Consider the following 21,707-nt stretch of genomic DNA (forward strand, 5'->3'; position numbering starts at 1 on the left):
CATTTCCCTTTTTTGAGAGTGACTTTTCAAATCAAATAAGAATAGTTTGAAGGATAATGCTGCTTATCAATAAATTTCATGAAATGAACAGTTCCCAAAATCTATATTTACAAATAGCTAAGTTCATAATGGAGTGTTATCTATTTGTATGCTTTACTTCTACCACCTGTTCTTAGCAGAATGTTTCAACTGCATATATTGCATAATACTATACTATTCTACACACACACACACACACACACACACTCACACACCACACACTATAATAATACTATCCAAACATCAAGTAAGATCTACTTAATTTGATCTTATGGCTAAAAGGAAATTTACCTGGGGCCTATGTCCAATACTACTTATTTATCCATAAAAGAGCCAATAATTTAATCAACTATCAGACTTTCTTTTATTAGAAAACAAAATCAGGACAAGTATTTTTGCGTGCTATTTTTTAATTTTAATTTACTAAAAAATTGACAAGTAGGAGGTTTCCATATACCAGTTCCCCATCCCCTGAAATTGTTTTCCTTATGATTGACATAGGGAATGATTACATGAAACTGGTGCATTTGTTACAATTAATTAAGTGATATTGGTACATTATTACAAACTAAAGTCAATAGTGTACATTAGGTTCACTCTTTGTGTTATATAGTTCCATGGGTTTTGAAAAATGCACAATGTGTTCAGCATTACACTATCATATAGTTTCACCACCCTTAAAATCTCCTAAGCTTTACTTATTCATCACTCCAGCACCACGCCTAACTCAAAGCCCAGGAAATTACTGGTTTCTCTACTATTTCTGTAAGTGCACCTTTTCCTATAGTTCGAAATACAGGATAGTCCTATAGCATATCCTATAGTTAGAATTATACAATATATCATCTTCCGATATTGATTTATCTCACTTAGTAATATGCCTTTAGGTTCCCTCTATGTCTTGGGGGGATTCAGTTGTTCATTTGCTCTTCTTGCTGGATAGTATTCCCTTATATGGATATACCACAGTTCCATCTATCCATTCACCTATGGCATGATACCTTTATTGCTTGGTGATTCTGAACAAATGTGCTATAAGTATCCTTGTGCAGATTTTTTCTGGTCATAATTTTTCAACTCAATTGGGTAAGTATCTTGGAGAGCAAAACTATGTTTACCTTTGTAAGAAACTCCCAAACTGTCTTCCAAAGACAGTTTTTGCATTTTTGCATTCCCAAGAGCAATGAATGTCCTGTTTCTCTCATTCTCCTAAGCATTTGGTATGACCACTTTTTTGGACTTTAGCCATTTTGTTTTATTTATTTTTTAAAAAGATTTTATTTATTTATTTGACAGACAGAGATCACAAGTAGGCAGAGAGGCAGGCAGAGAGAGAGAGGAGGAAGGAGGCTCCCCGCTGAGCAGAGAGCCCCACATGGGGCTCAATCTCAGGACCCTGCAGTCATGACCCGAGCTGGAGGCAGAGGCTTTAACCCACTGAGCCACCCAGGAGTCCCTGGATTTTAGCCATTTTGATAGGTGTCTAGCATTGTAATTGTTCTAACTTGCAATTCCCCAATGACATATAATCTTGAGCATATTTCGTATGCTTGGTTTCCCTCTTTTAGATCATTTTCAATAAGGTGTCTGTTCAGATATTTGCCTATTTTTTTAACGGATATGTTTTCTATCATTGGATTTCTGGCACTCGTATATTTTGCATATACATCCTTTATAGGATGTGTGTTTTGCAAATACTTGTCTGTGGCTTGATTTTACTTTCTCTTAACATTGTCTTTTACAGAGAAAAAATTATTAATATCACAACTTACCAAGTTTTCCTTTCATGGATTATTTTAAAGGTCTAAAATTTCATTGTCAAACCTAAGACTACCTGGATTTTCTCCTCTGTTATCTTCTAGAAGTTTTTATAGTTTTATGTTTTATATTGAGGTCTATGATCCACTTTGAGTTAATTTCTTTAGAAAATAACTTCTGTGACTAGAAGTTTGTTTTGTTTTGTTTTGATGCATATGAATGTCCAATTGTTCCAGCACCATTTGTTGGAAAGGCTATCCTTCCTCCGTTGACTTGATTTTTTTCCTTTGTGAAAGATCAGTTGACCATCTAAGTGGGTCTATTTCTGGGTGCCCTATTTTGTTCCATTGATCTGTTTGACTATTATTTTGCCGATATCATAGAATCTTTACTGTTGTAGCTTTCTAATGAGTTTTGATGTCAGGCAGTGTATTATTCTCACCTTTCCAGGTCTCCTGTCTTCCCATAAATACTTTCAAATCAATTTATGAAGATACACAAAATAACTTTAACTCACTGAGATTTTGTCTTTATCTTAAAATATCAGTGGTTCAGGCATCACTGGGCTCATATTGCCACAGAATAACCATCGGCTATTACTTTTTTAGACAGAGCATATATATTCCAGACAACTTCAATTTCTGCCTGGCCCATTTCATCTATGTTTATTATCTTTGTAGCTTCATTGGAGGCATTAGGGTTTGTGGCCTGATGATAGGTATAAAAATGTCAGCTATTGGCAGAGAAATTTGGTCTTATTTCTCCAAAGATAATTCTCTATAAATATATAACCTCATAAAGTCTAATATTATGGAAGTTCCCAAGAAAGCTAATAGAAATTTTCTTTAAAAGTAAGTAGTTCATATATTTCACAACATTGTGATGGATTAAATAAGCTCACAAATTGTTTGAGTTCCTCTAATCCAGAATGGAGGGTCTAGTTCCTCAGGATTTAAAACTGGCCTGACCCTATGTTGTGTTTTGGTGGGGTTCATACTGTATGAGCTCCGGAGTCAAGACCTCAAGAGGTCTTACAGTTTCTGTCATGACTCTGAGACCAGCATCTTAGTCATCTTAGTCTAGTGACCTAAAGGCACATGGAGGATAAATGAGACCCCCAAACCAAAACCAGCACCAATTGACAGACATGTGACTGAGGCCATCTTGAACCTTCCACTTCAGCCAAACATACACAAGGGAGTCAAGTGAAACCAACAGAGGAACTGTTGACATACACTGCAGGATTATAAGAGAGAATAAATTATTTCAAGTCACTAAATTTTGAAGTGTTTTCTTATGTAGCAATAGCTATTTGCCTTATTTTTCTCCCTTAAAAATGTGGCTCTATTTTAAGAGGAGTGTCAAAAAAGTAGATTTATGTTTTAAAAGAGGGGGGATAGAGATATAATTGCCAAGGTTATCTTTGTATGACAGAATCATGAGTGGTTTTTATTTACATCTTTGGATTTTTCTCTATTTTCAAAGGTTTTTATAAAGACATATTATTTTTAGAGTAGGGAGTTCTGTTAAATTCTAGTGTTGCAAGGTGAAGGATAATTATACAAGGAACAAAGAAATTATAAAAATGAATGATTAAAATACAAGACATATATTTAAGAACAGATGAAAGTTTTCTCTCTAAGCTCTAAAATGGTATAGATACAAAAGCCCTAAAAAGAGCAAACTTGAAATTCTAGGTCATGACTCTTTTGTTAACTAAATTGATTTTAATGCGACTATGATGGAATTAGGAAATATAGAAATCAGTTTTGTTCTTGCTATATGGGCATTGACTCTTCAGATCCAAATGAAATTGTTCAGCTGAACATGGCAATTTTTTCCAGTTAATTAATGAGTATGATTTCATCTCAGGAAATGGCATTAGAATACCAGTTTGCAATACTCTATTTCATAAACTGGGTAGGTAAGTATACAAATGGTCATTTTATATTGATTCTTTAAACTACACGCGTTTCATATGCTTTTATGTATGTTCTGTACGTTTTAAAATAAAAAGGGGAGGGAAATGCCAGAGCAGACTTGAGAAAACACATTTGGCAATAGATTTAAAATCGAAAATGGATAGTTTTCCCTCTGTCCTTTTTTTTTAAATTAAAAACAAACAAACAAACAAAAAAAGCAGACCCCCTTCATATCATGTTCACGGAAGTGATGCAAAAAAAATCATACAACAGTTTTTCTAAATTGATTACAACCAGTCAGATTGGCTTAGAGTAAGAATCAGTTTAGCTACTTCCTTTTGGGGGTGAGGAATATTAGCAGGCCTCTCCCTCTGACCTGATTTCATCGTCATCCTGGTGGCAAAAGAGCTAATCTCAGAGAGCAAGCGGGTATAGTATGTAACTAGAGGGAAAAAAGTCCTTACAGGGATACTGATCTCTGACATACACAAGTTTCATTTCAAGTGTAAAATCACCTTATGGCAACATGCTACCGTTGCATATGCTGTCCGGCCTGCCTGCCTTCCTTTATTCCTTCCTCCCTTTCTAAGTTTTTAAATGGAAAATTTGGCCTGTTTAGCTTCATCTGTTGTCTGAGTTGGACAGGATTAATCTATAATCATTAGGAAAATGAATCATGATATAGACTGTGGATCTCACAACTGTTTGGTTACAGAAACATGTGTACTCTTAAAATCTATCAAGGACTCCAAAGAATTTTTGTTTCTGTAGGTTATAGCCATAAATATTTACCATACTAAAAGTCAAAATTGAGAGACTTTTAAAAATATTTATTGAATTTTTATTTATAACTTACCATAATATATGCATTTTTTAAAATAATATAAAAATATTAGAAGACAGGTACTACTTCATATTTTTATATATTTTTTAAAGAGTTTGGTTTTAAATAATTTCTACACCCAAAATGGGGCTTGAAATTATAACTCCAGAATCAAGAATCACATGTTTACTGACTGAGCCAGACAAGCACCCTGAGTTTTGTGAATTTTTTAATGAGTAGTTTAATTGAGAATAACTAGGCTGTTGTGTTACTTTCTGCATTCACTTTGTGCTGATATGTTGATTTGTTTGTGTTCTATGAAAATAATCCGATGTCAAACAAATAAATAGTTGGGAAAGGAAAGTGTATTTTAATAGCATTTTCAAATAATTGTCAACTTTATCCTTTAACACTAACACCAATAAATAGTTCCTTGAAAGTTAGTTGTAATGTGGAATCTGACCCCATATTGACAAACATTTTGCACTGTTATATAAAAATCTGTTGCCGTATCTTGCATTTTGTATAGATCTGTTTACCCATGCGTGATACTGACCCATCAATATATCATCCTTTGGGATGGCACAGGGAATTAGACAGATCTTCCTAATGTTGGCGTATTTCATTACACAGTATCAAAACATCCCATTTGTTACTATCATTACCAATCCCATCAGAAAGGCCTTTTAATGTTGTGATGCTGTCAAGCTCCTAGTGGCAGATACAAGTTTTCCAAATTTCAGTTTTAACTTAAAAGCCTGAAAGCCTTGGTGGCAGATACTATTTTCCTTAAACTGACTGGTTCACTTTGTTCATTTTTCAGAAAATGTCTAACTAATACCCATGTCTGAATAGCTCTGGTTTTTCTGTTGATTGCCTTTTCAAGTAAAAATGGAGTTCCATTAAAAAAAAAAAAAGAGCTAATTCAGTTTGAAACTCTGATGATAGCAAAAATCAAAAACTAATGCACTTAGACATTCTTTATATATATCCTCTTTTGATACTTAGAATACTAAAAAATATATGAACTTAAGGATTGAGAATTAATAATGGTAATAAATTTTACTGCTTCATGAAAGGTATTCTGAGTCAACATGGCAAAACAATACAAAAAATTGTATTATCATTAAAATAGGTTTGACTCTGCAGATCTCCTAAAAGCATTTTGAGAAACACTAAGGATCCCCAGACCAATCTTTGAGAACTAATCTAGATAGTTCAAAAAAATTAGCCTATCTCCTGAGACATTCAAGAAGCCCATTTCCTTTCAACAAGGGAATAGTTTTGCATCCTTGAAATAGTAATTGATTAAGTAGAGGTGCTTGGGTGGCTCAGTCAGTTAAGTGTCTGACTTTTGGTCTCAGTTGATGTTTGATATCAGGGTCATGAGTTCAAGCCTTGTGTTAGGCTCCAGGCGTGGAGCCTACTAAAAAAAAAAAAAAAGAAAGAAAAGGTGGATGTCATTCTTCCTCTTTCTTCTTCTTCTTCGTATTGCTATCGTTATTGTTATTATTACTTTCATTTGTGAAGGCAGTGAAAAACTTACGTATTTACAGTCACTGTCTTTCAGCAATAGATTATTAAAAGTCAAGCAGTAGGGGTGCCTGGGTGGCTCAGTGGGTTAAAGCTTCTGCCTTTGGCTCAGGTCATGATCCCAGGGTCCTGGGATCGAGCCCCACATCGGGCTCTCTGCTCAGCAGGGAGCCTGTTTCCTCCTCTCTCTCTGCCTGCTTCTCTGCCTACTTGTGATCTCTGTCTGTCCAATAAATAAATAAAAATCTTAAAAAAAAAAAAGTCAAGCAGTATTTTGGATCAAAAAACCTGACACATTTACCTACACTTCACATATTTAGAAATAGTAACTCAACTGTCTTCAGGCCTAATTACCCGAAACCTCATGGAGAAGGCACACTGTAAAGGAAGAGAGAGAGAGTATTTTCCATTTTAGGGCATTTCAATGAAAAAAAAAAGTTTCTATTAGATGTTACATGGGCCATATTAACTGAGTCTGTGAGGCCAACGAGAAGCTAAATTTGACTCTTCATTCCCAGGTTGTCCCATACATATCAAGACCACATGATTTTGTCTTACCTCATCATAGATAACCAGACTCACTACATATATTATCCAACATTGGGTACAATTTAGAGTGAAAGGTAACTCTCTTTATAATTATTCTAGGACACTAGATCTGCCTGACCCTATTCCCTGCATAGTGGAACACAAGCTCACCCAGTAATGACCACGACTTTCTTTTCATGGGGCCATTTTCTTCCATTACTGTTCATGAATCTCAACTCTGAACTTATATGCATAAAAATAAAGAATAACTGAGGAAGAGAGAAATTTAATTATGGACTACTGGCATCTGTGTCAGAAAAAAAAAAAAAGAAAGAATGAAAAGCAAGAAGACCAGTTTTCACAACTTAATAACTATCTTCCTCAAAATAACCAGTACTTGCTCTTACGTTCTATGCTTTCTGAATGCAAACCCTTTTTTTTTCCTTGTTGTATATTCTTTGGTTTCCTTTATTAAATGACTGCCTCAATGGAATATCAAACACTTTTCCAATTGGAAATGAAAGGACACTGCAGGCTACCGTCAGGTATTCTGTTTGATTTCTTCCCAGTCTTCAGATTTACAAATTAATTTAACTTTCACAGAGTGAGTTTCCTGTCTGCATCCTCAATTTCAAGCTGCCCGACTGTTCACCTGCTGGCTCCTTAGTCATCCCCCATCTAGTTCTGTTTCAGGAAATTCAGCAGGTACCCTGTGTCTTCAAACACAAGCAGGTGTAATATGTGCTCTGAGTGAAAAATTCCATCAAACTCCTTCTAACTCTGTATTTAGAGTGTCTTTTATTAAAAACCAACCTAATCCAGACTGATCACAGGAATCAAAATTTATTTAATCAAAAAGGAAAAAAACTCCATCTGGCTGAAAGCCAAGGAGCTTTGAACGGAGAAGAAGAGAACCATTTCTCAGGAGCTAGTAGTCATCACTCCACGATTCTATTACTTCCCTTCCTCATTTACACCAATTCAGTACTAAAAATGACATTCCCTCTCTGTAAATATTCCTACATCTGCTCATATTTCCTCCTTCTTTCTCCATGTACACACACATACTGCTATTTGTAGATAGAGTTTGGAAGATGAAAGCGGAGTGTCTATTCTTATCATTGGCATATGGTTATATCCCTTCTGTCTCACAGGCAAATTTTGAGTCTATCAGTTTCATTTTGTAGCAGAGTTGAAGGAAATGGTTTTTCATTTATAGTACAATTTTTTTTTTTGTAATTTTACAGCTGACAGTAGAGTCCCAGAAAACAAATGCTATCATTATGATGTGTCAAAGTTAGTTTAGGGAACCCAGAAATCTTCATAATTTATATAAATGCATAAAGTGGCATTTTAAATTTTCTAGAAAAGTAATTATTTATTCTATAATTTTTAAATTGTTTTTATTTTTTAAGAATTTTTAAGGTCTTTTTTTTAAAAGATTTTATTTATTTGAGAGAGAGAGAGAGAGATGGCGACAGAGATAGCTAGGGAGCGCACAAGCAAGGAGGAAAGAGTAAAGAAGGCTCTCCACTGAGCAGGCGCAAGGCTCAATCCCAGAATCTTGGTATCATAATTAAAGCCAAAGACAGACACTTAACCCACTAAGCCACCTGGATCCCCCTACTCTAACTCTTAGTTTTGTTAAATATATGTTAAATATATATATACACATACACACACACACACACACACACACACACACATATATATATATATATGACTCATTACTAAATATGTCTTTTTTATGCTCTGGGAATAAACTGGTATCAAGCAAGACCAGAGAAGGAAGCTCTACCAGTCCCTTCATTAATTTTTGTGACTTTACACTCATAGGTTATAGGTCTGGCTTCCACACATGCTCAGAAAAACCTCTTGTTTGTGATTCAGGGCAACTGGCTAATTAATTAATTAATTAATTTGAGAGAGCTGGGTGGGGAGGTAGAGAGAGAGGCAAACAGAGAATTTTTTTTTCCCCATAGCGAGAATCTTTTTTTTTTTTTTTAAGATTTTTATTTATCTATTTGACAGAAAGAGATCACAAGTAGGCAGAAGCAGGCAGAGAGAGAGGAAGGGAAGCAGGCTCCCTGCTGAGCAGAGAGCCCGATGTGGGGCTCGATCCCAGGACCCCGGGACCATGACACGAGCTGAAGGCAGAGGCTTAACCCATTGAGCCACCCAGGCACCCCCATAGCGAGAATCTTAATCAGGTTCCAAATCCAGTGGAGCTTGATCTGACAAACATGAGATCATGACCTGAGCACAACTGACTGAACGACACAGGTGCCCCTAGTTTTTAATAATCAGAGTTTGTCAAGCAAACTTGGACTCTTAAGCACTGTGATTACAAAAGTGCAGTTGGAGATGAATGTGGAATAAAATAATAAATGAGAGCCCTGGTAGTGAGCAAATTTGGAAAGCCTGTTCTAGGCCAACCTCTTCTCTTAACAAATAAGGAAACTAAGGATTTTAAGAAGATTCAGTGAATTGGTAATTGCTAATAAAGATAAAATACAGAAGTCTTATTTATCTTCTAACCCTTATTTCTAAGCCAGTGTCTTTTGCAAAATTTTGCCTAACAAACAAAATGATGTTGATGTAAACTTTAGGGTGAAAATCATGTATCAATGCACTACTAGAGAAGAAATAGGTGAGTATACTTTGCCTTTTAATAGATATGAAAAGCAAAAGCAGAAACACAGTATTGTGGGTAAATAGCATAAAATATATATAACTACCACTAAAAAATGAACACTTAGATATCCAGAATAAAAATCAGCTAATTTACTCTCAGATAAATAATCTTGACATGAGAATCAAATTATTTAAGACCGGAACTTCTAAAATATGAAAGTAACTATAATAGTTACTAAGGACTTAGCAATTCTAGGAATTGTATTTGGCTTATAAGTTAAAACCTCATAACCACCCTAAGAAATATGTGACATTACTCTCTACATTTTGCAAAATAAATTAAGATTTAGATTAAGTAACCTGCCCTAAATTGCACACTAGTACGTGGTATGACTGAGATTTATACTTAGTCTGGTATCATACTCCATGTTTATAGCAACTTATTATAATAATAGCTCAATAGAGCAATATTAACTCAATATGAAATGGAGTGTGGTCGTCCATATACTGACTGCTTCATGCAGTCTGAATTAAGTCTAAAATATTTAGGAAACATGGACTTCACTTGGTTCAAATATAATATAGTCTTATATTTCATTCTTTTGTATGTACATGTAAGAGAGAAGCAGAGGAAACCATTTTATCCAACTTAGATCTATGAAAGGTTAACAGTGTTCTGTTTATAGCCTGGCATAAGAAATAGTTTCACTCAAAGCTAGCCCCCCCCCAAAAAAAAAAGAAAAAGAAAGAAGCAGCAAACTATGGAAAAATCCTTTAGTACAGTGAAAAACATTAAGGATGATACAAAAATATCAGTAATACATTAATCTGTACATTAATCTGATTTGCTCTTCACTTTCTTATTTCTGCTTTTCTGTGTGTATGTTTATATCATGATATATCTTATTTAAAAACTTTCAAGGATTCCCAGCCATCAATAGGTGAATAGAATCAAGCCTAAATTCCTAAAAATGGGATACAAGATTCTCCATAAAACAGGTCCAACTTCACATTCCAGATTTATCATCTGCTATCATTCTACAAATGGTTACCTCCTGAATATCTGGCAAAGGAATCATCTCTACAAGGAGTCTGGAAATTTTCCACCTAGAACTGACTTATTGTTTGTCTGTGCTGATTTGGAACTAGATGTTTACCTGAATTTACCATTCCCAGCCTTATGTTATTCATATGGTTACATAAGTGAATTGTCTGGCTCAATGGTTAATTTCAAAACAAAGAATGTGTCATCTTTGTTTTTTCCTACAAACTGTTATTCTGCAAAAATTATAAAACAAAGCAAAATGTAATTAATTTTATAATATAAATAATACTTAGTCAAACTAAATAGTTTTATGTACCCATCAATAATAAATTCTTGGTCATGGACACAATTCTGAAACTGTTTGCTTTAAAACTAAATAAAATAGTTTTCCTTTAAGTAATATGAAGTTTGAAATGTTTCCATTAAAATGCCTTTCAATAAAAATAAATATTATAGAGAAAAATCATTCAAAATATACCTTTAGTCCAATTGATTCCATTAAAAGCCAATGCTTCTAAATTATACAGAGATTTAGAGTTCAGGTCTATCCAGGACCCAGAGTCATTTAATTGCAGTTAAACGAATGCACAATAGATTGAATTACCAATTGATCAATTCAATTAGGCCATTAAGAAAACTGAAATAAGAGTTTCAGTGGATGGGCCAGTTATTTTAGTCAACCTAGCGCCCAAAGCAAATTTATAATTCAGCAATTCAATCTACTGCTTGGCACTCAGATGTCATGAGAACTGAATAAAGCAAACCTGACAATCCCAGGGGCCCCACAATACCTCATACATTCCCCATCATGTGCAACAAAATACTTCAAACCATCTCGATCTTACTTAGTGTTGTATTACCATTATTTCCCCCCAAAAAACCCTTTGCGACAATTTAATACTAACTTACTCTGTTAAAAACATACAATTCCTAATAAGCAAGAATTTAATTTCTGTCTTAAAACATCAGTCAAATTAAATTAGTTACTGATTTCCCTACCTTTGAATGAAAGAATTATGCATTTAATCTGAAAAATATAAAATGTTATGAGGAAATCTTAAGCAAGTATGACATTTAAAAGTTTGCAATTTATTTTGAACACAGTAGCACCACTGTTACATACCCAATCTCAGAGAAATATGCCACTGCCTCACTTTTACTGAGCCTGGTTTCCACCCTCTCCCTCATATGCCTTATGTGATGTGTTTCCAAGACTTATCCTTAATGAAGGTCTCTTCCCTCATCTTCATTTCTGAATCCCGTTTGATACCACCATGGGTCAGTTCTCTCCATGGAATGGAGATGAATCTTGTGACTTTACACTCATAGGATATAGGTCTGGCTTCCACACATGCTCAGAAAAACCTCTTGTTTGTGAATCAGGGCAATTGGTTAATTAATTAATTAATTTGAGAGAGCTGGGTGAGGAGGTAGAGAGAGAGGCAAACAGAGAATTCTACCTTATCTCCCCCCCTTCAATTTATCTTCCTTACCTCCAGTTCGTCCCCTCCAACACTTCCTGTGCCCTATGACCTTGTTAAAAAGACTAAGTGCATATTGGGTATCTACCTAAAGATACAAATGTAGTGATCCAAAAGGGCACGTGCACCTGAGTGTTTATAGCAGCAATGTCCACGATAGCCAAACTATGGAAAGAACCTAGATGTCCATCAAGTGAATGGATAAAGATTATATATAATATCTTATATGTATATATATATATATATTATATGTGTGTGTGTATATATATATATATATATATAATTCCATTATATAATGGAATACTATATATACTAGGTAACCATAACATGTTTGCATGTATCCTATATATAGGATATATAAAAATATATATATAGGGCACCTGGTTGGCTCAGTGGTTTAAGCCTCTGCTTTCGGCTCAGGTCATGATCCCAGGGTCCTGGGATCAAGGCCCACATTGGGCTCTCCGCTCAGCAGGGAGCCTGCTTCCCCCTCTCTCTCTGCCTGCCTCTCTGCCTACTTGTGATCTCTGTCTGTCAAATAAATAAAAATAAAATCTTAAAAAAATATATATATAGAAGAAGAATCAATGAAACAAGATGGAATTGGGAGGGAGACAAACCATAAGTGACTCTTAATCTCACAGAACAAACTGAGGGTTGCTGGGGGGAAGGGGTTGGGAGAAGGGGGCGGGATTATGGACATTGGTGGGATTATGTGCTTTGGTGAGTGCTGTGAAGAGTGTAAACCTGGTGATTCACAGACCTGTACCCCTGGGGATAAAAATATATGTTTATAAAAAATAAAAAATATAAAAAATATATATATGTATATTTTTATATCTACATGTATATATATATATATATAAATATATATTGTATACAGTATTCCATTATATATAATGGAATACTTGTAACCATCAAAAAGCCCCCAAATCTTGCCATTGCAACAATGTGGATAGAACTAGAGTGTATTATGTTAAGTGTAATAAGTCTATCAAAGAAAGACAATTATCATATGATCTCTCTGATATGAGGAATTTGAGAGGCAGGGTGGGGATTTGGGGGGGAAGGGAAGGAAAAATGAAACAAGATGGGACCGGGGAGGTAGATAAACCATAAGAAACTCTTAATCTCAGAAACAAACTGAGGGCTGCTGGGGGTGGGGGGAGAATGGGAGGCAGGGATAGGGTGGTGGGGTGATGGACATTGGGGAGTCTATGTGCTATGGTGAATTATGTAAGACTGATGATTCACAGACCTGAACCCCTGAAACACATAATACATTAATTGTTAATTAAAAAATAAATTTAAAAAAGACTAAGTGCAGGTCCCCTGAAAAGCTATGATGTCTCCTTTCTCTATGCTGTGCTGATGCTGGTCTTCTGACCTGGGGTACATTTGCTTGCCTTTCAAAACTGGCACCTGGCATTTCTATGTGAGGGGATGCTACTACATTTCTTCCTTCACAGCATAGTCCATTTTCTTTGTCTTTTTGGGGTTTTGTTTGTTAGTTTGTTTGGTTGGTTTTTTTAAGATTTTATTTTTTTAATTTGACAGACAATAAGAAATAAGCACATGCAGGGGGAGGAGTAAGCAAAGGGAGAGGGAGAAGCAGGCTCCCCACTGAGTAGGGTGCCTGATACAGGGCTCAATCCCAGAACCCTGGCATCATGACCTGAGTTGAAGGCAGATGCTTACCCTACGAGCCACCCACATGCCCCATGTTTTCCCCACTACGTTATTGCTGTTTTAGGGCACAGTCTCTGAAGTTTGGATTCCTAAGAACCAGCATGATGGCAGGTATATTAAATTCACTCAAAAGTTTGTTGAATGATGTATTCATTTATTTAGTAAATAAACTGAAATTGCTCACTGAATAGCACCATTTCAAAATAACTATTTGATTCTTAAAATTTGAATTTAATGGATCTAAGTTATTTGGTGATATCAAGCACTTGATATATAAATGGGACAACTTTTACTTTACATAAACTTCAATAAGAATATCAAATTATATATTAATTAGTACTAGATAACTCTCTACACACATTAGCATTTATGTTTCAAACTAACACAAAACAGATATCTTCAATCAAGATAGTACTTAAATGACCATGAAGAAGAATACATATTTTTTAAAGAATGGTGACTATTCAGATACCACTTTAATACTTATAAGTTTGGTGGTTTCCTATTTTAACTAATTCCATCTTATGTGATTAAATAAGCATTAGAATAGAGAGTGGGTCATCTCTCTATGTAATTTATTACTTCCTCATATTGATACTTACAGAAAAGAGATATCCATTCAGAAAGGATTAGCAAGATTTTAAAAATGAGAAAATCATAAATGGCAATTAAAAGAAACTGGAATTAACCATCCATCCATCCATCCATCCATCCATTCTCTCGCTCAATTTTGTACTTGTGGATTTGTGTATTTGACCTCTAAAACAACTTGTAAACTCAGTGATAAATTGGACAAACATATGCTCCTTCAGTAGATACTTTACATGATCAGTAGCATAGAAAACAGGCTTAACCAAGTATGACAATAATGTGTGTGTGTGTGTGTGTTTATTACCTCACCTCATAAGTTCTTTTTAAAGTTTATATTTGGATTCATAGAACTTCAAGAAAACTTCTCATTAGCTGTAATAACTTCAAAAGATTTCCATTTCCATTCAGATAAAAAAAATACCCATACACTTCCAAAGTACCCTGACATATCCTTGATTTTATCCAAATTAATAATATGAAATTTGGCTTTAAATAAACTCTCCACAGATTATAATGCAAAAGTGTCTTACGAGGTGAATAAATGTGAATGGTGTTTTGGTGTTTGTGTCTTTCAAAACTTTCTATTTCAGATTTAATATTTAATAGCCCAACTTTATCCCTTAATGCCTCTGGAAAACACACCTTTCAGTCATAGTAAGATAGACTAACATAGTCTTGCCAATTTGCTATGTGGCTTTCCTAGGCTTCCCATCTGATTGACTTAGATGCATTATTAAGGACATATGAATATAAATATTTAAAATTTTTGTGTATCTAATGGATGCCTAAATAAGTGCATGCATGTGTTGGGAATAAATGCTACATTTGCATTTGTCACTGCCTAGTAGATGGAAGGAAACAGTGGTGCTGATGATTATTGACACATTATTGACACATCAGTCACATGATGTGACTGATGGAGGAGAGTACACAAAAGAATTAAAAGAGGCTTCAAAATGTCCTTATCAAAGTACCTGGAAATGTTCAAACTGCCAGTTTACTTTTGAAGAGACTTAGGACTGTTACCCTCTGCCTAGTTGAAGGGCTTGTGATAACTACACGAGCACGTGAAGACAAAAGCCAACATCAATGCTTTGATAGGGGGTCTGTCCCAACTACCCAAGTGTGTGTCTTCTTTGTGATTCTCACAAATGAGTCTTTATAAACCCTCCAAGGGTAACGAAATAAGAAAGTAGATATTACATAGAAGATCGTAGCAGTTATTGCAAGAAAAGAGTTGTTAGAAAATCTCCAGTCTAACCCCTGGTCATTTAGGAGAGGAAAAGGAGCCCAGAGTCTTAGATTTGCCAGAAGAGAAAGGAAGATTAAGATAGAGGAAAACAATTTTCCTTATCATAGTATCAGTCCCACCATATTGTAATGATTTACGTGCCCATGTTCACCCAGAACTCTAACAAACCAGGCTCTGGGTCAGTCTTAATCATTGCTACATCCCTGTACATAGCACAGTGTTTCTCAGAAATGAGTATATGAATTGGTGAGGAAATGAATGCTCAGTATTAACCTGGGGAACATTCTTTTTTTTTTTTTTTTTTTTTAGATTTTTATTTATTTATTTGATGGAGAGAGATCACAAGTAGGGAGAGAGGGAAGCAGGCTCCCCACCAAGCAGAGAGCCCGATGCAGGACTCGATCCCAGGACCCTGAGATCATGACCCGAGCCAAAGGCAGTGGCTCAACCCACCGAGCCACCCAGATGCCCCTTGGGGAACATTCTTAACCTTGCAGAGCCTCACCTTCATCCTTTGAAAATGGGGATAATATTCATGGCTTCTTAGAATGTTATCAGGGGAAAATAAAGTAATACATTAATGATGCTTGGCAGTGAGCTTTACACAAAGAAGCGCTCATTGTGTATTAATGGGATGTGTGAATGCATTCATGAATAAAGCCAGATATAAAGAAAATATATATTTCTCGGGAAACTTCAGCTACAAGACTGGGAAGAATATGGAAAGCTTTTGGCTTACCCTCATCTAATTTGGATAGAAACAAACAAACAACAACAACAACAACAACAACAAAAAATGTAAAGCAAAACCCCAGAACTTAAAACCAATTACAAAGCATTTGTTAAGGGGAACATTGTTCAAACGACTCCAAAGAATATAATTCATAAGAAAATAAAGAGCACAGCCATACCTGACAGAATTCTGACTTCGGCTTCGTTTCCTGTTCTTGAGCTGGCTGGGTTCCGAGCTAAGCATCGATAGATTCCAATGTCCCCCGGTTGAAGTCGGCTGATCTGCAAGGCTCCAGAGGGCAAGACTACCACTCGGGAGTCTCCTGGGATAGGAGTCAGGTCTTGTTGGTTTTTTTGCCAGTGTATTGTTGGCATAGGTTCCCCGATGACTTCACACTTGAGTAGCACAGTGTCTCCCATGAAAGCTGTGACAGATTCTGTCTGGGAAAGGAACCTCAGTGGTCCTAGGGGAAAAAGAAAGAAGGAAGGATAAATGCATTAGAAAAGGCATAATAATCATCAATAAAAATAATCACATTGGTATTCTTTATAGAAAATTATATTTGAGGGGAACCTGGGTGGCTCACGGGTTAGACTCTGCCTTTGGCTCAGGTCATGAACTCAGGGTCCTGGGATTGAACCCCACATCAGGCTCTCTGCTCAGGAGGGAGCCTGCTTCCTCCTCTCTCTCTGCCTACCTCTCTGCCTACTTGTGATCTCTCTCTCTGTCAAATAAATAAATAAAATCTTTAAGAAAAAAAATTATATTTGATGTTTTGTACAATTTTATCTCATTTGCTCTTCATATTTTACCACATTATGTGTCTGACATTACAATAGTTTCTTTGACTAAAAAAATGATAAATGTATTGCCATTAATCTCTAGAAGCTTATTATTTTGTTATTCTTCATTTATAAAACAGCCTTGTAAAATAAACAGAATACACAAGAACATCCTAATTTTACATATAAGGAAAATGAAGTTAGAGAAATGGAATTCCACACACAAGCTTACACCATCCTGCAACTAAGACCTGTTTTTTTTTTTAAGTTGACTCCAAACATAATGTAGGACTTGAACTCATGACCCTGAGATTAAGAGTTACTTGCTCTACTGACTGAGCCAGCCAGGCACCTAGTTCTTTTGAATCCTAGTCCTATGTGCTTCCAAGTATATGCCTTTGGATAAAGGATTATGAAGTTAAGGAGATTGACAAAGGACTGGCCAAATGGCATAGCCTACAGCAATTTCAGTAAAATGGGTGACATTAACCACTAATTATAGTAACAGAGAGCACTCTTGTTTGGGTTGACTGCTTCAGGTAAATGATCGTCAGTATTTGCCAGTTATAGTTGTGGTATACTGAGAAAATGAATTAGATTAGCTTGTGTTTCCAGCCTGGCTGGGCGATCTACTCTGTAATATTCCTTTGGTAACTTTTTTTCATTTCTATGGGCTGTAATATGTGATAAGAGCTAACTCAACTTGTACAACCACTGTGATGTTCATGTACAGTAACATGTGAAAAGATGCATTCATATGGATGATTAAGCAAATGTAGAAAAAAGAAAAAAAAAAAGAAATGACAAAAAGAAAATAAATTGACCATTACTGAGCATGAGCATAGTGAAAGAGAAGTCTCCCATATCATGATGTTGTACATGAGAAGGGTAGAAAATATTTTGATCTTGCCCTGTTTCAGAACAGATGGATATTTATGACCCTAGTGCTTTGACAGTGAAAACTTTTTAAATATAAACATATTTGAATGAATTATGCCATCACTGATAGAACATTAGCAATTTTATTTTCTAGAGTTCATTTAATTAAATAATTTTAAATTCCTTGATTCATGTTTCATTCATTACAGTTATATTCCAATATTTTGATTTTCACTTCAATCTTTTTGGAATTGTTTTCATTGTGTGTTCATTTCATAATAAAATTTAATTCAGTCATAATTTTGGGATTCAAATCAAGTTTTTCTGACCATATTTTATGTTATTGCAATGTTTTTGATTTTAAGTATTTGTTTTAACTGAGTCAAAATTTCCTAGGCCCAGGATCAAATTTTACCAATGAATTTTCCATCAATATGTAGGCAATAACAAATTCTATTGTACTCAGTTTTAACTACTATTAGTTTTATTTTGAGTCTATTAATTCTCACAGACCTAACTTTCCTTACAATTTGAAAAAAAAATTGGGGGAGTCAAAGAGGGAAAGACACATTCAGAAATGCTGTAGAAAAGCCTCCTTCTGTAGCTGAAAGTGGGATTTCATTATCTCTTTCAGGGATTAGACTATTTGAACCACCAGATAATTGAATATATGAAATAGGAAATTATATCAATATCACATATAGAATAGGTAGAAGATATCAAAGATGGTTTGCCACTCATTATACCTCCATTCACATTAACAGACCTGCAGATCTATAAATGCAATGTTAAGGCTGTTCTTAAGTAAGAATGATTAATTCCAGACCATGCAGAACCACTCATACTTGTGCAAATATTAATTTATCGATTGAAATTTATCCCAAACACAAGGTACTAAAATTATTCATCTGGATCCCCAGTTAAGGCTTTAGAATCTGGATTCTCGGATTTGTCTTGTCTCCATGCTACAAATGTATCAACAGGGGGTGCCAGCCACATGCATAATTCTATTCTTATTTTGTATCCAGAATTATTCTGTAACTGAGTAAAGACCAAAAGGAATCTGCTATCTTGTGTCCTGGCTCATTGTTCAAAGTCCAGTTTTTACACTCTTTGTAGTGTCACGTCCAGTCTATTCAAAATTTAAGTACATTAATCTACAACTGATTGCTAAAGTATAGATTTAAAGCATGTGCTTAAAGAGATAATGGCTGTATATACTACACAAGGCAAAACTGCAATGGATAGTCAGCCAGATGTTGCAAGTGTTATGTAGGACAACGGATTTTTTCAAATTTTTTTTAACTTAATAGTTTTCTTCTTGGCCTCCACTTCTTATATTTTATTTTGTAGTTAAGGAAATAAAGCTGGAATAATTTACCTACACATACAAATTATGTGTTTTATAAAACACAGGAAAATATTTTGAATAAATTGATGAAGTATCTGGATACTTACATATATTTAGCTATATACTCCTGTGTAAGTAATACACAGTGGATAAAGTTCTCAATACATACTTTATGTTTAAATGTCTGTGGTGTTCCAAAAACTCGCTTACTAAATTCTAGTTAATAAATATAATAGAATAAAATATTGAATGAAAGGGTGAAAGAATAACTTGGAGATATTGTAGGTTCAGTTCTAGAGCAACTCAATAAGGTGGATATTGTGATAAAATAAGTCAAATGAACTTTGGTTTGCTGGTTCATTGAAAAGCCGTGGTTACACTCTATTGCAATCTATTAAATGCACAATAGCAATACATAACATACCTTAATTTAAAAGTACTTTATTGCTAAAAAATGCTGGGGAAGGGTTGGGGGGATGGGTTGGCCCAGTGATGGGTATTAAGGAGGACACATATTGCATGGAGCACTGGGTGTTATATGTAAACAATGAATCTTAGAACACTACATCAAAAACTAATAACATTAAAAAAAAAAAAAAGCTAAGCATCATTTGGGCTTTCAACAGCTTAAAATCTTTTTGCCAGTAGAGTCTTGCCTCACTGTTGATGGCTACTGACTGATCAGGGGGTGGTGGTTGCTGAAGGCTGGGGTGGCTGCAGTAATTTATTAAAGTAAGACAACAATGAAGTTTGTTGCAGTGATTGACTGTTCATTTAGTGAACAATTTCTCTGTAGCATGTGATGCTGTTTGATAGCATTTTACCCAGAGTAGAACCTCTTTCAAAATTGGAGTCAGCCCTGCTGCTGCTTTTTCAACTAAGATTATGTAATATCCCAAATCCTTTATTTTCATTTCAATGTTTGCAGCATCTTCACTATGAGTAGATCCCACCTCAAAAAAACCACTGTCCTTGCTCATCGGTAAGAAGTGACTCCTCATCCATTTGAGTTTTATCACGAGACTGCAACAATTCAGTCATATCTTCAGGCTCCACTTCTAATTCTAGTTCTCTTGTTATTTTCACCACATCCATAATTTGCTTCCTCCACTGACTGAAGTCTTCAACCCCTTTAACTCACCATGAGTGTTGAAATCAACTTCACCCAAACTCCTGTTAATGTTGGTGCTTTGACCTCCTCCTATGAATCATATACAGGATTAGTGACATCTAGAATGGTGAGTCCCTTCCAGAAGGTTTATAATTGACTGCCCTATTGCATCAGAGGGGTCAATATCAGTGGCAGCGATAGCCTTACAAAATGTATTTCTTAAATAATAAGATTTGAAAGTCCAAATTATTCCTTCAGAATGGATGTTGTGCTAGCAGGCATGAAAATATTAATCTTGTTGTGCATCTCCACCAGAGCTCTGGAGAGACCAGGTGCCTTGTCAAAGAGGAGTAATATTTTGAAATGATTTTTTTTTTTTTTCTGAGCAGTATGTCTCAACAGTAGGCTTAAAATATTCAGTAAATCATGTTGTAAACAGATGTGCTGTTATCTAGGCTTTGTTGTTCCATTTATAGAGCAGAGTGGAATTAGCAGAATTCTTAAGAGCCCAAGAATCTTCAAAATGGCAAATGACATTTTTTTCCAAGAGAAGGCTATTATGTCTACGTTGAAAATCTGTTGTCTAGTGTAGTCACCTTCATTAATTATCTTAGCTGGACCTGGATAACTTGCTACAGCTTCTCTATCACTATGTGCTATTTCTCCTTGCATTTTGGTATTACAGAGGTGGATTCTTTCCTTGAACTTCATTAAACAATGATTGCTATCTCCAACCTTTCCTTCTGCAGCTTCTTTACCCCCTCTCAGCCTTCACATAATTGAAGAGATTTAGGGTCTTGCTCTGCGGTAGACTTTGGCTTAAAAGAATGTTATGGCTTGTTTGACCTTCTATCCAAACCACTAAAACTTTCTCCATATCAGCAATAAGGTTGCTTCGCTTTCTTATCATTTCTGTGTTCATGGGAATAGCATTTTTAAATTCCTTCAAGAAGTTTTCCTCCGCACAATCTGACTGAATCACAATTGATTGTTTGGGGGCAAACGCTTAGCTTTTGGGCTGTCTTGGCTTCTGATGTACCTTCCTCCCTAAGCTTAATAATTTCTAGCTTTTGTTTTAATATGAAAGATGAATGACTTTTCCTTTAACTCGAGCACTTAGAGGCCACAGAAAAGTTATTTATTGGTCTAATTTCAATATTGTGTCTTGAGGAAGAGAGAGGCCCAAGTAGAGGGAAAAGGATGCAGGAATGGCCCGTTGGTGAAGCAGTCAGAACACACAGAACATTTGTGGATTAAGTTTGTCATCTTATATGAGCGTAGTTCCTAGTGTCTCAAAACAATTACAATAGTAACACTGGAATCACTAATCACAGGTGAGCATAACAAATATAATAATAATGAAAAAAGCTTGATATATTGGAAGAATTAACAAAACGTGATGCAGAGACACAAAGTGAACAAATGCTGTTGGAAAAATGGGGCCAACAGATATGTGACACAAGGTTGCTACAAACCTTCAATTTGTAAAAACTGTAATATCTAGGAAGCAAAATAAAGCAAAGTGCAATTAAATGAGGTAAAATGAGCTGGTACTC

The 21,707-nt window shown here is 35.3% G+C and overlaps 1 protein-coding gene across 3 annotated transcripts in view; it reads right to left on the reverse strand.

Annotated features, from left to right (window-relative positions):
• Nucleotides 1–21,707, reverse strand: part of DCC (DCC netrin 1 receptor) — a 1,135,716-nt gene that overhangs the window by 598,881 nt on the left and 515,128 nt on the right. For all 3 annotated transcript variants that reach the window (XM_082699428.1, XM_082699427.1, XM_082699426.1), the window contains exon 3: nucleotides 16,207–16,491. In XM_082699428.1, the coding sequence (XP_082555554.1) occupies nucleotides 16,207–16,491 (285 nt within the window). The remainder of the gene's footprint in view (nucleotides 1–16,206; nucleotides 16,492–21,707) is intronic.

Source organism: Mustela nivalis (assembly GCF_964662115.1).
Source record: "Mustela nivalis genome assembly, chromosome: 14".
NCBI lineage: Eukaryota > Metazoa > Chordata > Mammalia > Carnivora > Mustelidae > Mustela > Mustela nivalis.